The 19725-nt window shown below is 37.8% G+C and overlaps 1 protein-coding gene across 6 annotated transcripts in view; it reads right to left on the bottom strand.

The window, feature by feature from the left end:
- The window catches only part of ZRANB3 (zinc finger RANBP2-type containing 3), a 37233-nt gene that overhangs the window by 16435 nt on the left and 1073 nt on the right, over positions 1 to 19725 (bottom strand). For 2 of the 6 annotated variants that reach the window (XM_048953428.1, XM_048953429.1), the window contains exons 2-6: positions 15030 to 15191; positions 3669 to 3687; positions 2833 to 3011; positions 564 to 795; positions 281 to 366 (exon numbers count right to left, since the gene is read on the bottom strand). In XM_048953428.1, coding sequence (XP_048809385.1) covers positions 281 to 366; positions 564 to 795; positions 2833 to 3011; positions 3669 to 3687; positions 15030 to 15181 — 668 coding nt within the window. In that variant the 5' untranslated portion in view covers positions 15182 to 15191. Of the gene's footprint in view, positions 1 to 280; positions 367 to 563; positions 796 to 2832; positions 3012 to 3668; positions 3688 to 15029; positions 15192 to 15518; positions 15591 to 17824; positions 18011 to 19725 lie in introns of those variants that run through there. The other 4 variants (XM_048953431.1, XM_048953430.1, XM_048953432.1 and 1 more) reach the window with 4 other exon arrangements.

The following is a 19725-nucleotide window of genomic DNA, read 5'->3' as shown; positions in this document are numbered from 1 at the left end:
GCAGGATCTCAGAGGTCACTTAGTTCCAACCCCCCTTCCGTGGGCAGGGTTGCCAATCACTGTATCAGGCAGCAGATCAGGCCCCATTCAACCTGGTCTTGAACATCTTCAAAAATGGTGCATTCAAAACTTCTCTGGGCAGTTTGTTCCACCTCCCTGGGTCTCTAAACATGATGGTGTAATACCACAATAGAGACACTACTTATTGGTTCTTTCATTTCATATGAGAGGAAAAACAAAGTCATTCATGAGAAAAATACAAGGGCAAGTACAGTAATACCTCAATCGAGCATCACAGTATTTTTTGGCATATTCACTCCAAGTTCCAAATCTTCCTGGAAAAAGTGCCTCAATCTGCATGAAAAGCTTTATAAAAAAAATGTTAGTGACAAACTGCCTTCAAGGATAATACTATTCAGAAATAATTCTCATTTATTACATGCTTACTGTGTTAAGCTTATATCCACCAGCCGTACTACTCATGAAAATAACAAAATCCCATGCTCAATATTATTGATACTATCCCTAAAGAAAGAAGAAACAACACGCAGGATGCTCAATACCTCTTCGGGTCTACCGAGTGCAGGAGTTCCGGTAAGAAGAATTGCTCTACTGGCTTTCTGTATAATGGGCAATAAAATCTTGCTGCGTTTAGCATTTCTGGATTTCATATAGTGTGATTCATCAACCACAACTACCTTGAAGTTCTGCCTATACAGAGTGTCTACTAAAGTCTGGGCATCAGAAGTTAACAGGCCATATCCCAGAATCGTCACTTTGCTGCTTGATATTCTCCTAGAAGGGAAAATTCAGAATTTGTCTTAGTACATATTTACTGCAGGAAAATTAACATAGCAAACAAGTTCCAGAAAGATTTTTTTTTTTAAATAACAGAAGGCAAGTATGATGTCTTTTGAATTGGCTAGTTATAGAGTTGTTAGATTGACTAATAATATTGGCTATTCAATTGAAATAAAAATTCTAGCATCCTACATTTCTAAGTCACACACATTTCATTACCATTTTCAGGGGATATCATTGTGGTTTAACACCAACAAGCTAAGCTAACATCATGACAGACTCTCACTCACCCCCCTCAAAGGGACAGGAAGAAAATATGAAAAAACCTCGTGGGTTGAGAAGAAGACTTTTTTTTTTTTAATTAAAAAAACCCAAACAAGTATTGGAAATGATTTCTCACAATAGATTTTAAAACATACAAAGGCATAAAGCACAAATTGTTTTTAAAATCACTAGAGAGCACTGTAGCCCTTCAGGAGCCTTTAAACACAGAAACACAAAGTTGTTAGGCAAATAAGTTACCAGAACAAGACATAAAGCTGATCTATTCATCTGTCAGAAACTACCACTCTGCTGGCCTGATCTTTATTTGTTCCCCAGTAGAAAGAGATCAAAAGCCAATCCAATAAGCTAAAGTTTCTTACAGTACTTAAGAGTAGTTAAAGTTTGTGCATGTGTACATCCATGCTTCTAGACACGGAGGAAGAGACCTAAGCATATTTTAACCTATTTATATTAAGAAGTACACTTCGTTGCTGAAGTTCAGAAGGAAAGCAAAGTACTGAAATCAGAGAAATCAAAAGGTTGAACACACAGAAGCACAATTTCCCAAAGCTAAACCAAGTGTGTCAGCTCTGTTTTTGGATTTTCTTACAAATGCATAAAGCATCCTTTCTGTTAAAATATTCATTAGTTCAACAGCTAGGAAGCCTCCAGGGAATTAAATAGAAAGCCAAGCTTTCCTCTTATCTCGTTGAAAACAAAAGTAGTAATAGTTGCGGTTTATTCCTTTTAAGAACTTCAGAACGTGAAAAGAACAGAATTCTGTTTGCCATTTACTTTTGTCTTCACTTTTCCCTTATTCCACATTTCTCTTTGCTGCATTCAGCAGTGTAAGCATAGTTTTTATGTGCAGTTTAACTGAAATGATAAAAAAAAACTCTCGCTCAAATGGATCTTTATTTTATTTCCCATATTCCTCTAACAGCTTTATTTTGATTAGCAATAGTAATTATCCCTCAATTAAGATTTTAAACATATTTTGAATTGGATTTGTTTGGTTACGGTTACCCCAAGGAGGATTCCAAGCTACTTTCTCATCTGCATGTCTTAGCAGTCATTTCCTGATACTCTCCAAACAACATGGAAGTCAGTCTTCTTTGTCCAGGTCTTAGAACAATATCTAGACACTGCTATGAAATTAACCAAGTTATTACAGCAAAACAGATTACAAAATACCTTTTTAGTTCAGTGTTTCCTTGCAATAGGAGAGTTACTTTAATAGCATTAAGACTTGTAGTCCCACTGTAATGAATTTAGGCTACTAAGTCTAAAGATAAAAAACCTGGATCACAATGACCGTTGCAGTTAGAGAATACTTACTGTAACATTTAAATTTATCAGTGCTCTAAATAGAAAGTTAACTGTAATTAAGTCCTTATTTTCTAACACATACTAAATTTTTTTTTTCAAAAATGTGTTCAAAATGTTTTCCAGAAACTAACAAGTACAATACATCAGAGCTGACACATGGCCAATGTGTTCAATAGGAAACACCCCAGAGTAAACAAATCTTCAGCAGACAGCCTTGCCACTGCAAAAAAATCAGACCTCTCAGTTGCAGAGGAGACAAGAAACAACCACAAAACCCATCCCTCTGCTGAAACATAAAACCCAATTGAAATTTCTTTCATCTTGCTGAAATCCTTACTTTTCATTATGAACATCTATATATTGTGTGTTTTTCACATACATACTACCATCAGTTCACAGAATGAAACAGGACTTTCTAATGAATAATAACGAACTTACCCAATATCAGTTTTGTTTTGAATGATAATAATATCATCTGGAGATAGTTCTGGAATCCACTTTTCCATCTCATCAACCCAAGGATATCTCAGAGATGAAGGCACTACTATTAAGAGAGGCCATTCCTTCCTGTAGTAGTAGGAAATAGCAATTGCTTGAATTGTTTTACCTAGTCCCATCTGTGAAAAGGAAAAAAAAAGTTGAAAACAGAAGTTACGTTTGGAAATCATTATTACTACAGTTAATCTATGATGAAAGAAAATGCTTCTCTTTAAAGGGATTCACACATACTGCATATTTGGTTTGCTTGTTAAAGCTCCAAGTATCTTTTCCAGTGATTTCAGAAGGCCTTTGGTTCAGAGACTTAGTAGGACAGACTATGAAGTTGACCAAACTCTTCAGCTTGTTAATTTGTCAAAAACATTTTAAAAATCCTATTCAAAGGAAAGATAAATATTGCCGAGATTGAAATCTCCTCAAGCTTCTTTCTGCTAAAAACCATCACTGGAACCTACATCAGTCCTTAAACATTACCTCTTTTACATTTAGTTTTTATATATAACTTTTTAGTCCATCATGAAGTTTGAATTTGTGATTTCTTACCATAGATAAAATATTTTTGTAATAAATTTAAAATATTACAAGTCATGAGTTTCACTATTAACGAAAGTACACCCTAGGTTTGCATCAAATTAAGTATGTGGTATTTTCCACTTTGGTATTTTCAGAACATCTAGGTAATATCACAGGAATTGGGCTCCACTCCCTGCCAACTTCCCTGAATGAAGCATGTTAAAACAAGAAAAAGTGACGTTAAAGTAACAGGGATCACTTACCTCATCAGCAATCATACACCTACAGGTGCAATAAGGGGGAAAAAAGGAAAAAGAACAATAGTAAATATAACTGATAAACCAATTGTTATAAATTGCTTACTATGAATGTAAGTTAGGCATTCAGCAAATCCTGAATATTTTCTTTGTGACTAGAGGAAAAAAGAGAGACTTCCTTTTTAGAGTGCCTTTGACAATAACAGTAAATGTAATTTTGGTATGATTGTAATAGTAAGTACACCAGTTATTCTAAAATTGTATACTCAATTTGTTAGTATTACTGAAGAACATACAGTGGAATTGAATTGCTGCTTTGGTTTAGTGCTATATTAAATGTAATCTTAAGAGGCAGCGCAAGAAGTACATCTTCAATTTTACTGTCTTCAGGAACAGCATCGTTTTTGATTCTTTGTGATTAAGGGTCACTTCTATGGCACACTGATTTAGGAAAAAAAAGTCACTTCCAGAGGTGTTCCATTTGTTTTGAAATAGAAACAGACCTCCTCTCACCACCCCAGCTGTACTGGGCAAAGCACTGGAAAATGAACTTGATTTTTTTTTCCATTTAGAAGCCCTTTACTCCAAGCAAAGAAAACAATGGCAACTCTAGAGGCAACTATTTAAGTAAATTTATATTTCCTGAACAAACACCACCTCTGATATAAATTTCTTTATAGGTATGTTACATTATGCCTTAGTATTAATACTCTGAAGTCTGAAAGGATTTTGGGAACTTAACCGCTCCTGGCCCACACAGACTCCTTCAAAACCATTTTGAAATTAGACCAAGGCCAATGGAATTATTTGTTGGACATTCAGTTACACCATCAAATGGTGGCTGATGTCACCTATTTCCAACTATTGTACCCTCAGCTATTTCACAAACTTTTAGCTCTGCTATTCTACAACTTCGTACAAGTTGGAAAAAAATACACCCCCACCAAGAAACCAAAATCCCAAGGAAAAAAGAAACCTCCAAACACAAACCCAAAGATTATCCAATTTGAAAGCATTATCTAAAGAAGTAAGAGTTTAACTCTTGTAATCAGACCCCCTACATCATATTCACACACCAACAAATTCAGAGGAAGACAAAAAATGTTAATCTAAGAAAGAAGAAAAGAAAAAAATCTACTCCCTTTCAGTCTTGCAACATGAGGGTGACTTAAAGTTCTGTTTTCCTGTAACAACACCAGACTGCACAAAGCTTCAGACTTGCTAAGAACCTTCTTGCCACAATCAACGCTAAGATCTAAAAGCAAGATCTAAAATGAGCACAAAGTGCCAACTTCTGCAATCTCAATAGCATTCCCTGCTTGAGTTTCAGCTAAGTAACTGGAGGTTGGATTAATCCTCCAGCTAATAAGTAATTGGGGGAGTTTTTCAAGCACTGCATAATTTTCCAAATTTTCATAAAAAACAAAGTGGAAGAATAACTCCCACTGTTTTGTATCATAGTGCCACACAAAAGGCTCGGTCACACCACTGAGAAATACAGCACTGGGTGCTGCTGCTTGAACTGAATGGCAGCAATAGATGGACAGCTGCATGCAGTTCATCATTTTGAAGACTTGTAAATGTTTACTGACAGAAAAGCATCAAGTCCTAGAAATTGAGACAGTTCAAGCTCCAGGAGAGAATGAACTTCACAGGCCACTCTGCTTGTGTCCCAGTGTCCCATCACATTCAAGGGGAAAAAAAAAAAAAAAAACTAAAAATAAAAGCCCAAGGACTTTTGCCTTGAGCTTTTGCTTCCTATCCCCAGTAGCTTTCAGTCACAGACACAAATTAGTCTTGATTAATTGCTCTGGATAAATTCCCCACTGCCTGTTCCCCACCACTGCATCTTCTGAGACAACAAACTTCTCTGCCACACGAGTAGATGTGCACCCACTGCACCATGCTACTCAAATGAAACATTCCTTCTGTGAAAAAAACTGAGATCTTCCAGGTCTCTGCAACTGTAACTAAATTTAACATGTCAAGACATTAAAATTCTGTATTTTGATACTAGAAACCCTTTAAAATAATACAGAACTGCTTTTTCAGTGTTGGGTGTATGGAAATTCATGCAGGTACTCAAAGTACTAACAACATCAGCTGTGATCACATTCAATAACATACATCTTGCCATGGGGCCAAAATGGACATTCCTGTGGCCAAACTACAAAGCTTGGCAGAAAACACACAGAGGCAATTCCCAGATCTGATGTGCTGGATACAGATTTGATACTCTGAGAGTTCTGGTACATTGATGCTTGCTCATTCAACCCGAAAGTGTAGATTCCAACATCAACGTTTTCTTTGTACTAACACACACGCACGAAAATATGCATATTGTATAGCTTACATTTTTGTAAGTTGCAATCTACTTGTAACTCACTTTGTAGCAGTCCCTCAGCTTTTTAGATGTTTTCCACTTCAAACTTGGTTGGGATGGAACAATCGAAAAAAAGAAAAAACCATAACGAAACATAACTGCTAAATCCACATAGGCAAAGGAAAAAAAGAAGGCAGGAAGAGAATATTTTTAGTGGCAACTTGAGATCGTGGAGCCTTTGTGTTTGTGATTTGCAGCTGGGCAGAGACATTAATTTGCAGACAACAAATACACAATTCTATTTTGAAATAATGCCATATATTGCTTACTTTAAAGAGTGATTTTTTTTCCATTTAATCCAAATTGCTTCCATTATACTTCTAAAAAGAATTCTTTCTTGCAGATTCTTAAAGGTGGCAACTTCTATCAATAGACTGATTTTTAAAAACAGTTTGAAGACTGAAATTGAGTGGAATGCACAACAACCTAATGGTGGAGAATCATTGTTAATTTCAGTTTTAACTCCTTAAACAAATGCAGAAAATAAGTAGCAAACAAATGCAGAAATGTAGCAATCAGCTACATACAAAGCAGAGGCATCTCAAGGTGAAGCTAAAAACATTCTTTAATATTGTATTTAATCCTAAAGGATATCAAAGGGAATGCACAAATACAGCAATATCTGAAAGTACATTGCATTCAGTAGCATCTGCTGGTAAGGAAATGTGGCAGAGAGAACAGGAATACAAATGTTCCTTGCCATCTTGTGCTGATAAATACAGTATTTCTCAGTATATCAGCTTCTATTTTAGCAGAGTATTATGAATAATGAAATGAAAATCACGTCACTTTAGGCGTGCATCTCCTACACAGCAGGAATAAATCTACTTCAGTGTGAGCCACACATTTTAAAGAGATGAAAGTGAGAATACATGAGGTCCTATTGCACTGTGTTTTGGTGCATGCAAACCAACTTCTTGGACCTTCATTCTGTTTTTCAGAGAAACAAGCCAGAACAAAGAAATTTACAAATTGCTCTGACAATTAAAAGCTAAGAGCAATCAAAATAAAAACTTAAAAGTATGTCAGCCACAGGAACAGATTTTTTTCATGAAATGATATTTTTTTCATCAGTTTATTGCAGCCATTTACACTTTGATGACTTAAGTATCTGCAGGACTACAGGAAGTTGTTCTATTTCACTGCTTTCAATTATTTTCAGACTCTGCCCATAGAACCTTCTGTTTTCAACTTCAAGTAAGTATGTCTTCAGTGAAACCTGTTATGCAGCAGTGCTACCCAGAATAGCACATACAATTTGATCACTCACATCCATGGAAGATAAATACAAGCCAAAAGAGATGTGGAAAAGAGCTAATAGAAAGATTAAGGGGCAGCTGAGCCTCCCGTGGTAGGAAATAACAAGAGAAACATGACTGCTTCATCTCCAAAAGGAAAAGCTGAAATGCAATGCTTGTTCCACCTCTCCCTGTTCCATAAATCCACAAAAAACAATTTCAGAGATAGAAAGACTACAGTGTTGGTACATAAAAGTCTCAGCCTATTAACACATTGAAGCTAGAAATTAGAATTATACTCTTAATTATACTAATAACTGTATCTGTGAAGAACCACAAGGGGGAAAAAAGTTACTAATTACAAAGCAGAACCCAAATTTTACAGAGAATCAGCCTGGACCTTGCCAGCAGCACAGGCCTCAGGACACACATCTCCAATTCTGTGTTCCCAAACTGACAGTACAGTTTCTGTTAATGGTTACAAAGATGTGGTACTTCTACATACACTTCCCACCCTATTAAAGAGCTGTAATTCAGCAATAAATCTTCAAATCTAGTTCTCTCCCATCTGTTCTGCTACAGTAATTTGTAGTAAAAAAATCAAAGGCTGAAGCAGGGAAACTACTGGCTTTTCTTCCTATGCCCGCAACCCCTACATGGCTTAGGCATAGAAACATTAACTACATACATCATGGACTGACATGAATCAGGTGCACAAAAATTGTTTTCAAAGCTGCCCTGAAGTTTTCAGTCTTAGAAGAAGTCTTAAACATGACTGCTTAATGTAGTTACAACATCTAAGTCGTCCAGTATCTGCTCTTAAAGGCACAAAAAATAGCTTATATTCACTGAGAGGGAAATCACCAAGGGTCCCCACATTTTATAACCACATGGATTAGTTTAGAAGTGTATGGAACTTCCCTATCATTATAGCCCAGATCATACAGAACTGATCAGATACCTGCTAATTGCATGATACCATTTCAAAAGAAATACCCCACATTTTGCTTTATGTAACCTTAAAAACACGCAGCTGCCATTTATAACAAACGTCAGTACATCCTACATTGCTGCAGTGAGACAAGCTGCCGACATGAACATAAAGAAACAGATCTTCAGATACACGGAAGGGACAAACGTGTACTTTTAGTTCATATATTTTGACTGCAAGAAGACAGACTTCTCGTTCTCTGAAGTTCAATTAGTCATTTCCTCTCAACTGGTAGTTACCCAATTTGAGCTTCATCGTTCGTATCCCATCTGTTCAGCTGACACCTCAATAATAGCTCTATCCAAGAATAAAAATCAGAGCTATGATACGCACTTTCGCATCCTGTTTTAGGCTCAGCCCACACAGTCAAAAGTTTCAGAAAAGCAGGAAAAATCATTTTAGATCTCTCAGTTACACTTCCCCTCAGCAGAGAAGTCCAACTAGGCAATGAGCATCCCAGACAACGGCAAGCTCCCTCCATTTCCTTTCCCATTTCTAAACGTTTCCTTTCTTCACAGTGAATCCTGAGGTTGGCATCTGAATCTGTCCGTTTGTGAAGGAATGCTGCTATTTTTTCCTAACAGAACACATCAGAATCTCACAGCAGTACATTACACATTCTGCTACAATCTTCCTGGTATTCATATACCTCTCACAGTTGTAGGGTCAGCAGTGGGCTTTGCACACAGCAGTAGCTTTCATAAATAGAAGGGAACACACAATCTGATCTCTATTCTTTCAAGATACATCAACTTAAAATAAAACCAAGAGAAAGTATCCTGATAGGTGAATATGCATGCAGAGAAGAAAGAGAAATTGGCTGTTTTGTTGGTCCACCCCAAGCATACATAGGTTCGAAACTTTAATTTTGATCCAGACAAAAAAGAATACAAGCATCTACGAGTATAATTTAAGGGTCCACACAAAACTGACTGAATCAGAGCCCCAGAACCGGATAGTCAAGACTCAGCACACACTATCAGAACAGCTTTGTAAAGGTGCACTTGCACTACAGAAAATCTTGGAGAGAAAACAGAACTTAGAGGAAAATCAGGAAAAAAAGAAAAGGAAAGACAGAAGGGATGATAATTTTTCAAACCTCATAGAGCACAGGAAGATCTGATGGCTATGCTGACGTCAAGAAGACTGAACCAGCTTTGTAAAGCATAAGGAGAAACAGATGTTCAAAATTCAGTTCATTAGAGAAGCAGAAGGGAAACTGAGGCTAAGCTTGTGTGGCATATGTCATACAGCCACAAGAAGTCATCTGCATCAGAAAGACATTAATACTGAAACAGCTTCGTAACACAAGTTTCAGGGAAGGAAAGAGTGTTTAAATGATCATTATTTCTATTCCTGTGTGTCTGGGTTACGTTCAGGCAACCCTTCTGAAATGTTAGCAACATCACCAAGTAAACAATGCAATTACAGTTTGTTGTATTAATTACAACAACTTCAGCAAGGTATGTGAACAAAAACAAAGAATCTAATTTTGAGCTACTCTTGGAAAAATACCAACAATTCAGCAACACACTGGCCTATGTCTGAGGTTTAACTTTATAACCTATCTGATTTGTATACATAATTAAGAATCCTAGTAAGTCATGTAGTCATTGCTGTACGTTCCTTGCAACTACAACATCATTTTGCAATTATGTTCTCTCTAAACTAGATAGTTCTGCCTCTTCATAAGCCACGGATTAAAAATTAAAGGGAATATAGAGTTCCAATGTAATTATTGCTTGCACGTGGGGATAATTCAACTTTTTGATTCATTTTCAGCAGCTATTTACCCAGAACTGCAGGCAGCTTTTTCAGAACAAAATCCTTCACCTTTAGTTCCATTTTCCAAGACAAACAGTCAAAGCAGTAGCACTTGATTTCTTAAAACACTGAAAAATTCTGTTACTACTCAAACAAACTAAAGCTGGTTCTGTTAGCGCAGCCTTTGGAACATGCTGTACAGAGGAAGCTTTGCATCTTTCTTTCACCAGTGTGGGTGTTCTGATATTCTTGGGATTCTCACCTACTCATGTGAGTCAGTTTTATATAACGCTACAACATACAATTTACCTCCTACTCACAAGCCAACACTTCAGCACTAACATCTTAACCAAGGTTATTTAAGGAATCTGAACTGAGTGTATTTTTATATAAAACTGCGCAAGCAACCGTTACATTTGTGTCAGTAATCGCAGCACTCAGTCCTCAAACGAGAACACAGATGATAATCAAGGTTGTTTAACCAAAAATAGAGCCCCAGAGGATTTCAGCCACATCATACCCTTGCTCTTGAATTACATTAGGTGCTTTAAAAAAGTAAACAATGAAAAACCAACCATCAATCTAATGTAAGATGCACTGAATTGCCACATCTGCAGTGTTCTCAGTTCTTCAAAGGAATATAGAGGAGAATGGCTGTGCAGAGTCTTAGGCTTTTCTCCAATACTGCTCAACCCGTATCTGAGTGAGACATTTAAAATCACCCGTGTTTATGAAGGTTTGAGAGCAATATGTGTATATTAGCCAGCATATTTCAGTATGGAAAAGGATGTGTGAAATAACACATATCAACCAAAGTGGTCAAGGCAAAGTTTAAACTCAGAGACGTAGAGTCACAGAACAGTTTGGGTTGGAAGGGACCTAAAAGACAGGACTAGCCAGTTCCACCCACCCACCAGGCTATGGCCAGGGAGGCTCCCACTAGACCGGGTTGCCCAAAGCCCCACCTAACCTGGCCTTGAACAGCTCCATCAATGGGGAATCCAGAGGCTCTCCGGGCAGCCCGCTCCAGCTCTGCTACCCTCCAGCCCTGCTACCATCTGAATAAAGAATTTCTTCCTCATGTCTGATTTAAGTCTATACTCTTTTAATCCAAAATCATTACACCTTGCTATCACTAGAGGACCTAGTAAGAAGTCTCTCCCCATTTTTCTTATAAACCCCCTCAGACACAGATCAGCTCACCAGCTGAATTGCTGCAAGAAAGACTGACATCAATTAATTGGAACAAAATGGAATAACAAACTAATTTCAACTACTGACAAGCTAGGCTACAAACTGTAACCTAGACATTAATTTTCAAGATTGAAATACTTGCAATCAAAGTAGCTCTTGCCTAGTATGTAATGTAATGTCTTTCAATGACAATTAGCTACTTCTTAATACTATCAAATAAAATTTGCTTTCCCAAATGATATTCCTTACTGCAAAAGCTGCAGAAGAACTCATCTCTTTGAATCTTCCTCCTTACTCCCAGTTCCCTCTGATCTGGAGAGATAAAGGCAATGGAGGCACTTGTTGATATCACTTAACACTTCAAGTCACCAAGTACTTATTGAAGTAAAAACGAAACATCCATAAAAATACTCCTAGGCATGACTCAACAAAATGACTATTAAAGAAATTCCATTTTTAAACACAGAAATTAGTTAAATTGACATCTATCAAAGTCATTGTGACAAAAGCGGAGAAAGTAAGTAGATCTCCCTTAACAAATGATAACCATTTTCAGCTTTCTTATTTTGGAAATCTGAACCTGAAATTTCCATCTTAAAAACAAAATGGTCAAAAGTTGAACAAGAATTTAGATTAGCTCCAATCTCACAGAAATATTGATGCCACACATTCTCACATCTCAACAGATATTCTATTTGGTAACTACACCAATTCAGCATCCTTGCCTGGAACATGTAGGAATGACATTAGTTATGCGCTTACAAGAAAACAAGTCAGAATGCTCACTCAGATTCCCAACAAATCAGACAGTACATGTCTTATTGGCTCTAGAATTATTATTTTTTTTTTCTAGACAAGCATTAGGCAGTTTGTGCTGCTATACACAACACCTTTGGAGCATTTAGTGAAAAGGCTTGCATCTGCCTGTCTCTTCTGCCTCACTTTTACTAATGAAGCTCAAATCACAACTGCATATTTATCTTATTAGGGAAACTGGGGAAATGAATAGATTGATCCCAGCCCCATTAGTATCTCAGAGCGTATATTTCATTCAAGGTTTTTTGTTCCTCTGTCACCCTAGGAGCTTCTCTAACCTAAGAAAACATTAACTCAATCTCTACAGTCAACAATAGAGAATTCTCTCTACAGCAGTTTCCTACCGCTACAGCAAAGCAGGATTAAGTGATGACAGCACAGGGAGTGCACAGCCTCAGAGATAAAAGAGAAGCCCAGATGCACATATTGCTTACTTCAAGTGCTATGTTCATATATTTTCAAAATTAGAAAAGACACTTTTATGGAAAAGCATCAGACCTTGTTAAAATATACCAAAGGGAATAGTGAAAGAATGCTTAAATCATTAAGGAGTGCACAGAAGAGATTTGGGTGAGCCAGAGGCTGACAAACTCATAAGAAAATTCAGCTACAAGCAGCAAAGGCTCTTGTTCTCTGTTCTGAGACTAAAAGAGAATTAGATCCGGGTAAGGGACAGATTTTTGAAAAACAATCCTCAAGAAAGTTTGACTTAATATATTTTACTTCAGAGGCTATGTGAACATGTGCAAACAATTGCCCAATTTGACCCAGCTAAACTTGCTATGCCAAAGAATGGCATTTCTTGCAGCCATAATGCAAATACTTTCATACCCATGTCACAGTAAAAACATCAGCATCGCATTATTCAACAGTCTTTTGTTAATGAAAAGTGTCAAGAAAAGAAAAAACTAAGTCCATAACCCTAACTGAAATAACCCCATAGCCTCCTTAACAGCCATTAGCCGAAGCATTTCAAATCTTTCTACACACTTATTGCAGGCAAATGTTGCTTCTCAAAGAAAAATACCTGATTTGAATGTATCTAGTTAAGCATTTTCCTGAGGAAGCTCTATATTATAACAGCTTGCAAAGGATTATGTTTTCAAACACATTCATTAGCCTACACAAATTAACGTTAAAGAAACTATATACATATTTTCTTGTGTAATTTTATTATTTGTATATATAAAAGCATATCAACTGCATATCATGTAAACGCTACTTCCCCTTATTGGCATCAGATCATGAGATACAGTAGCCTAGGGCTTCAGATACATTAAATTCAACTCTTAAATACAAACTTTGCTGCCTATTCTGTCAAAACCTTAGTGATCCACTAAAACTGTACACAGTTATTCTTACAGTCACACCAGAAAAGTACATAGAATTATAGAATCCTTAGAGTTGGAAGGGACACTCACAGGTCATCTAGTCCAACTCCCCTGCAGCAAACAGGAACATGCACAGCTAGGTCAGGTTGACCAGGGCCTGATCCAGTCTCGCCTCAAAAGTCTCCAGGGACTGGGCATCAACCACATCTCTGGGCAATCTGTTCCAGTGCCTCACCACCCTTACCATAGTAGACCTTTTTTCCCTTATATCCAACCTAAATGTACCCTCCTAAAGCTTTAAGCCATCTCCCTTTATTATATGACCACAGACCCTGCTAAAGAGTCTGTCCCCTCCTTTCCTGTAGCTCACCTTTAGATACCGGAAGGCCTTCTCTTCTCCAGGCTGAACAGCCCAACTCTCAGCCTCTCCTTGCAGGAGAGGACTATTTTTGTGGCTCTCCTCTGGATGCAGGCCAACACGTCTATGTCTCTCCTGTACTGAGGACTCCACATCTGGATGCAGTAGTTGCACGTTAGCACCCACCAGTACTCCCAGGTCTTTTTCAGCAGGGCTGCGCTCAATCCTTTCATGCCCCAGCTTGTATTTGTTGCGAGAGTTGCCTCAATCCAGGTGCAAGACATTTGGATTTGCTGAACCTCATGGGGTTCATCTAGGTCCACTGCTCAAGCCTGTCTAGGTCCCTCTGGATGGCATCCCATCTCTGGTGCGTCAGATGTACCCCCACAGCTCGGTGTCATCAGCAAACTTGTTGAGGGTGCAGCTGACCTCACTGCTGATGTCACTCAAGAAGATATCACAGTATTGGTCCCAGCACCAAGCCCTGCTCGCCTCTGACCTCCATCCATTTTGAAAATATGAACTTTTTTTTTTTAAACAGCCTCAGCTCAAATCACTTCTTTTGTGCCAGACCTCTACAACGACATCACTTTCCACAGGAGCAACATGCAGCCTCAAGTCATGAAAGTACTGTAATCACTCAGATATTCTAAAACTTATGAAGCACAGATATCATTCTCCTTCCCGCTTCTTTGACCTTTTAACACAGTAACACGATCTTAGCTAAGTATTTCCAGTCACTGTTGCACAAACTATTTTTCTGATTTATAGGGTACCTAGTTGTTGAATGCTCTATCAGTTGCTGTACTTGTTAACTGAGCGCTCTGCAAGTTGTCTTCTGCTTGGTTGTTACAGCTCAGTGAGTTCCAGAACACCCTGATGACATGCCAGAATTGTACCAAGTTTAAAATAGAATACCACACAGATGCATCGAGATCTGTTAGTCATTCTCTTAACAGATCTACCATGCCATTAAGAACTACAGAAGCAAACGTGAATTAACTTATTTTGAGACTGCTCTATTAACATCACAAAAAGAAGGCTCCGCTGATGGCAGCCTCCTCTTATATGTGAAGATGTTGGATACTACAGGTTGATTTTGCACTACTAAATATTTCCTCTCCTCCAATAGGAGAAAAACAAAACAACCTCATTTAAAATCATGTTATATTACGTTACAAAAATATGTAATATAGCTAACCTAAGTATTGCTGTATTCACATAACCTTTCTAACCATTCATCAATTTTTACCTAGAATAATTCATTCAAGCATGTGATATAAGGAATATACCTGCCACTCCTCTGAAGTGCAAATATGATGCCTTTCTCCTGAAAAGGAAGCAGTTTCTTTCTCAGTCTTTCAGGCAGAAAGGACAGCTCAGCATCAACACTTTCAGAATAAGAAGCTTCGGGTGTATGTGTGTCCTGGAGCACATTAGCCATTTTGAACCTCCTGGAAACAAAACCAAAAAAAGATGTCTGTCTTAAAAGATAGGTCTGCAATACATTATGGAATAGAACTTCATGGAATAATAACAGCTTGAAATACTTGACATTTACACATAAGCTGCTCTTATACTGATAGCAGTAGGAAGTAATGAAAATACTCAGACCAGCCAGTTGCCTTTTTCTAACACCTAACAGTCTAGGCTTTTAATGGCTGCCACAAATGACAATTTAATTCATAAAAAACACATCACAAAGGAAGAACACCAGAATCACCACCATATTAATTAGTAACTTCCAAGATATAAGTCATTAAGATCCTCACAATGCTTACGTTAGAAAGGCAAAGTCACAGAGTTGTTGTAATTCAGTGAACCTCGGATAAGATCGATCTCCCCCGATAATCCTTACCCAAAAGAAAACAAGCAAAATATCAAAAACATTTTAAACATTGTTGCATTCACCTACTACAAAACATCCTTCCTGCTTCCAAAGTAGCACAGCTTCACTTGTATTACCATATAGATAAAGTGCTAAATCAAGTTGCCATAGAACTGCCTGCCTTAATTTAGAATTAAAAACAAGCAATAAATCATCTCTCTCTTTATAGCTAATAAAATCATGGCAATGTGTGGGTATAAGGAGGGAGTTTTCCCCCATGAAACCATTTCCAAAGAGGAGCCATTCAGAAAAGGGGCAGGGGAAGAATGGTGTTTTCAACATCAAAAATGTCACCAAGATTATAAGAGAAAGTTGGCAAGATCTCAGTGCTTCACTGTGCTTTATCAGTGCACTTTATTTTATAACAATGCCTTTGAAAACACATTAGGTTTTTGTTCATTTGTTTTTCCCTAAAGTTGATTAATTTTCATCTTTTGGCTTATCTGGCTAAAAGGTACCTGACGAGGACCTGTCCAAGAAACATGTTTTAGCTGGACACAAGAAATCTACTTAAATTAGCACACACATAAGCAAACTCCTACATCACCCACTGAGGAGTATCCTAGTAATTTTTAAGAGCTTGGAGGCTTTTCCCCCTCTGGGCTACAAAGTCAGCTTGAGGGCCAGACTCAGGAACCACAGAATTGCAGGGGTTGGAAGGGATGTCCAGAGATCACCAAGTCCAACCTCCCTGCCAAAGCAGGCTCCCTACAACTGCAGCCAGTTTCCCTACAATTGCACAGCCAGGCATCCAGACAGGCCTTGAATGTCTCCAGAAAAGGAGACTCCACAACTTCTCTGGGCAGCCTGTGCCACTGCTCTGACACCCCCACTGGGAAGAAGTTCTTTCACATATTGGTGTAGAACTTCCTTTGCTCCAGTTTGTGGCCATTGCCCCTTGTCCTACCCCACAGACCACTGAAAAGAGGTTGGCCAATTGCATCTTGAGAATTCTCTAGAACATACAACATAAAGCAGATGATAAAGAGCCTGCAACATTATGTCAATAAAATGTTCTAACTACTGCAATTGGAAGAGGCTGGTGCACATCGCTTCTTCAACACTATGAAGAATTCAATATTCTCCCTATTCAATGATGATAGTTATTGATCATTCAAATACAGCTTACTTACAGACATTAAAAGAAAGTATTTACTTTTTCAGGGAAGTTACAAAGAGGACATTTTACTTTTAATAAGGAAACTAAATATCCACTGAAACTTGTAATTCTAAAATCAGGAAGTAATGGCAAAATATGCCCAGTATGTTTCAGGTGAAAAACAAAGAACAAAGCAGAAGCAGAAACAAAACCAAACCAGAACCTTCCTTTCAGAAAGAAACATTCATAAAGCACAGAATACATCAATCAAAATTCTCATACTTCACTTTGCTCAATTTGTCCACGGGAACAGGGCCAGAGAAGAAATACTAGCTCTTGTGCTCTGAGAACTTAATAGATTTAAGACATCAGACTGTTCAGTAGTAGCACACCAACTAAACATGTGCAAAGGAACAAACCCTACATCAGAGCATAAAGAAAAGGTCTTTGACCCTGCACTGCCTAATTGTCTAGTTTTGGATTCACAGCCTGTAAAAGGAGCAAGACCTTAATGAGCACAGAAACAAGGAGTATCAGCCAAAATGCACCTCTAGTCATGAAAGTACTGTAGGTTTTTACAAAACCTCAACAGTAGGTTTTGTACTACAAGGCTTGCTATCAAATTTTTGTAAGAACAAGTTGTGCTCAGATTTGTTGAAACTTATGCATTTCTGAAGCAACTCAGAAGTCAGATACGATTTGATAGGATGAATCATAAAACTTCCGGCAAGAAACTCACTGAGCTACTGCCATTCACTTCAAAAATCTGCAGGGCTAAATAACCTGGTTTTTGCACTGACTAGTTACACAGACAGACCTAGGGGCAATGGAAGTGGTTAAAGTAATCAGTGCAGTAAAGCAAGATCATGCAAGACAGAGCTTGCAAGAGCCTGCTTCTAATATCCTGGAGTACTGTTAAGTAAAACAAACAGATTCTGATGAAGTTATATGAAAGAGAACAGCACTCATTCATAAATTCCACATATGAACTTCTAGATACAAAACTTGAAGCACACTCTTCCAGACAAAGTTACATTCTCGTCAGCAAAGAAAATCTAGGTGCCACCACACTATTGTATGAGAGAAAAACATTGCTCCACCTTCAAGGGCTTTCTGAGGGCCATCAGGTTGCTAAAACTAAGAACTTCTTCCATTGGGCAAGGTGAGTTTTTCCAAGACAGCCAAACTTGCTCTGTGCAGTGCAACCTCTTGGTGCCACAGCATGGATGGTAGCATGCATCACCTTGAAGTCAGGGTGAGCCAAAGGAAGATGAAAGGAACATTGGACTAGAGAGCTACAAAAAGAAGTTAATAGGACTTTAACAGGAATTCGCTCTTCTGCAGCAAAAGAATTTGGCACTACTGAAGTACTGTTGACAAAAGTGTCTGTAAACAGAGACCCAGTTTCTGTTGAACTGTTATCCTTTGCACAACATATAAACCACTAAACATATTACCATCGATGCATGAATACAAGAATCCATACTGGAGTCACGGGTGCATGTCTTCTATAGATTTCTTTGTAATTAATTATTAAGCTAAAAAAAAAAATCAATGCCTTATATATAATTACTTCGGTAGAGACGGTCATTTAGAGCTCATTTTAGATAGATCAAATATGCACAGCATTTTGTAATTTCATCAAATAAACACAAGTTTATATTAAAGTGACAGTGTATCAGAAACACTGGTTAATACCCCAAGGAGGCCAGTTTATGCCTGTTGTTCTACCCATTAAAGTTCCAGAAGCTCTAAGAACATATAAAGGATTAGTGCACATGTTTTCTCTATTTTTTTTTCCCCCCATTTATTCCTGAGTCCCAAGTATGCTGTAAAAGACATCACGACAACCCTCCCACATCTCTAGGTCACAAGCACAGGAACTTTGGTTTTCTTACATAAAAGAGACCTAAAAGCTCTCATGCAAAGATGCAGAGTTTCATTCAGGGCTTCATTGAATAAACAGCAGTGACAGAATTCTCACGACTAACAAAATAAAGCCACAAAAACAAAATAAATGAAAATGCATATGGTATTCTCCCAAGCTTTCTAAAGGGCCACAAGGATGAAATAACAGGGTTACTAAAATAATAGCATCTATTCGTCTGAAATCGCTGTAGAATCTCAGGAGTAGAGAGTGGAAAGTGACAGCACTTCTTAAAATCAGGGATAGTGAAGATCTGTGGTATTACATTATTCATTTCTGGGGAAAAAAGCAAGTAAAAATGATGAAGCATAGAACTTACAAACAACAGGGTAAACACGTCTGTGCACAGGGTATCAACATGTCGTTTCATAGAATCATAGAATCACAAAGTTGGAAATGACCTACAAGATCATCCAGTCCAACCGTCTCCTCATCACCATTGCCACTACTAGCACTAAACCACATCACGCAGCACGTCATCCAGATGCCTCCAGATGCCAGGGACGGCAACTCCACCACCTCTCTAGGCAGGCCATTCCAGTGCCTGACCACTCTCTGAGAGAAAAAATTCTTCCTTATGTTTAAGGAAGAACCTTTTGTACAGGTACCTTTACCTTTTGTACAGGTAAATCTTATCTTTCAGGTCTACTAAAAGATTTTCAAAGGGGGAAAGCATCCAAGAATGTACACACAAACTGGCTGATGCAGTTCAGTTTCCACTTTTTGAAAGTTAACAACAGAGTAAACTTTATAACTATATTCATACAGTACTTATGATTTCCAGGAAAGAATCCGAAATGAAAAATCTCTCAAACTTTTAAGGAAACTGGACTGCAAAGAAAAAGAAAACAAAACCACAACACCAAAAGAGGAAGATGATAGCACTGCAACCTTCTTCTCTTGTTCTCAGAATACAAGTTCTGCTCATACACGAGACGCAAAATAAGCAGCATTTCAAAATCTGTTATAGCATCTACTGCATTCACTGAATTCATAAATCTCTAGGAAAAGCAAGTACTGAGGGGTAGGAGGAGCATAAATATTAATAAAAGGAAAATTAAACATAAAAAACAA

The sequence above is a fragment of the Lagopus muta genome, chromosome 8 (assembly GCF_023343835.1).
Source record: "Lagopus muta isolate bLagMut1 chromosome 8, bLagMut1 primary, whole genome shotgun sequence".
NCBI lineage: Eukaryota > Metazoa > Chordata > Aves > Galliformes > Phasianidae > Lagopus > Lagopus muta.
This window is presented reverse-complemented; position numbering and strand designations above follow the sequence as displayed.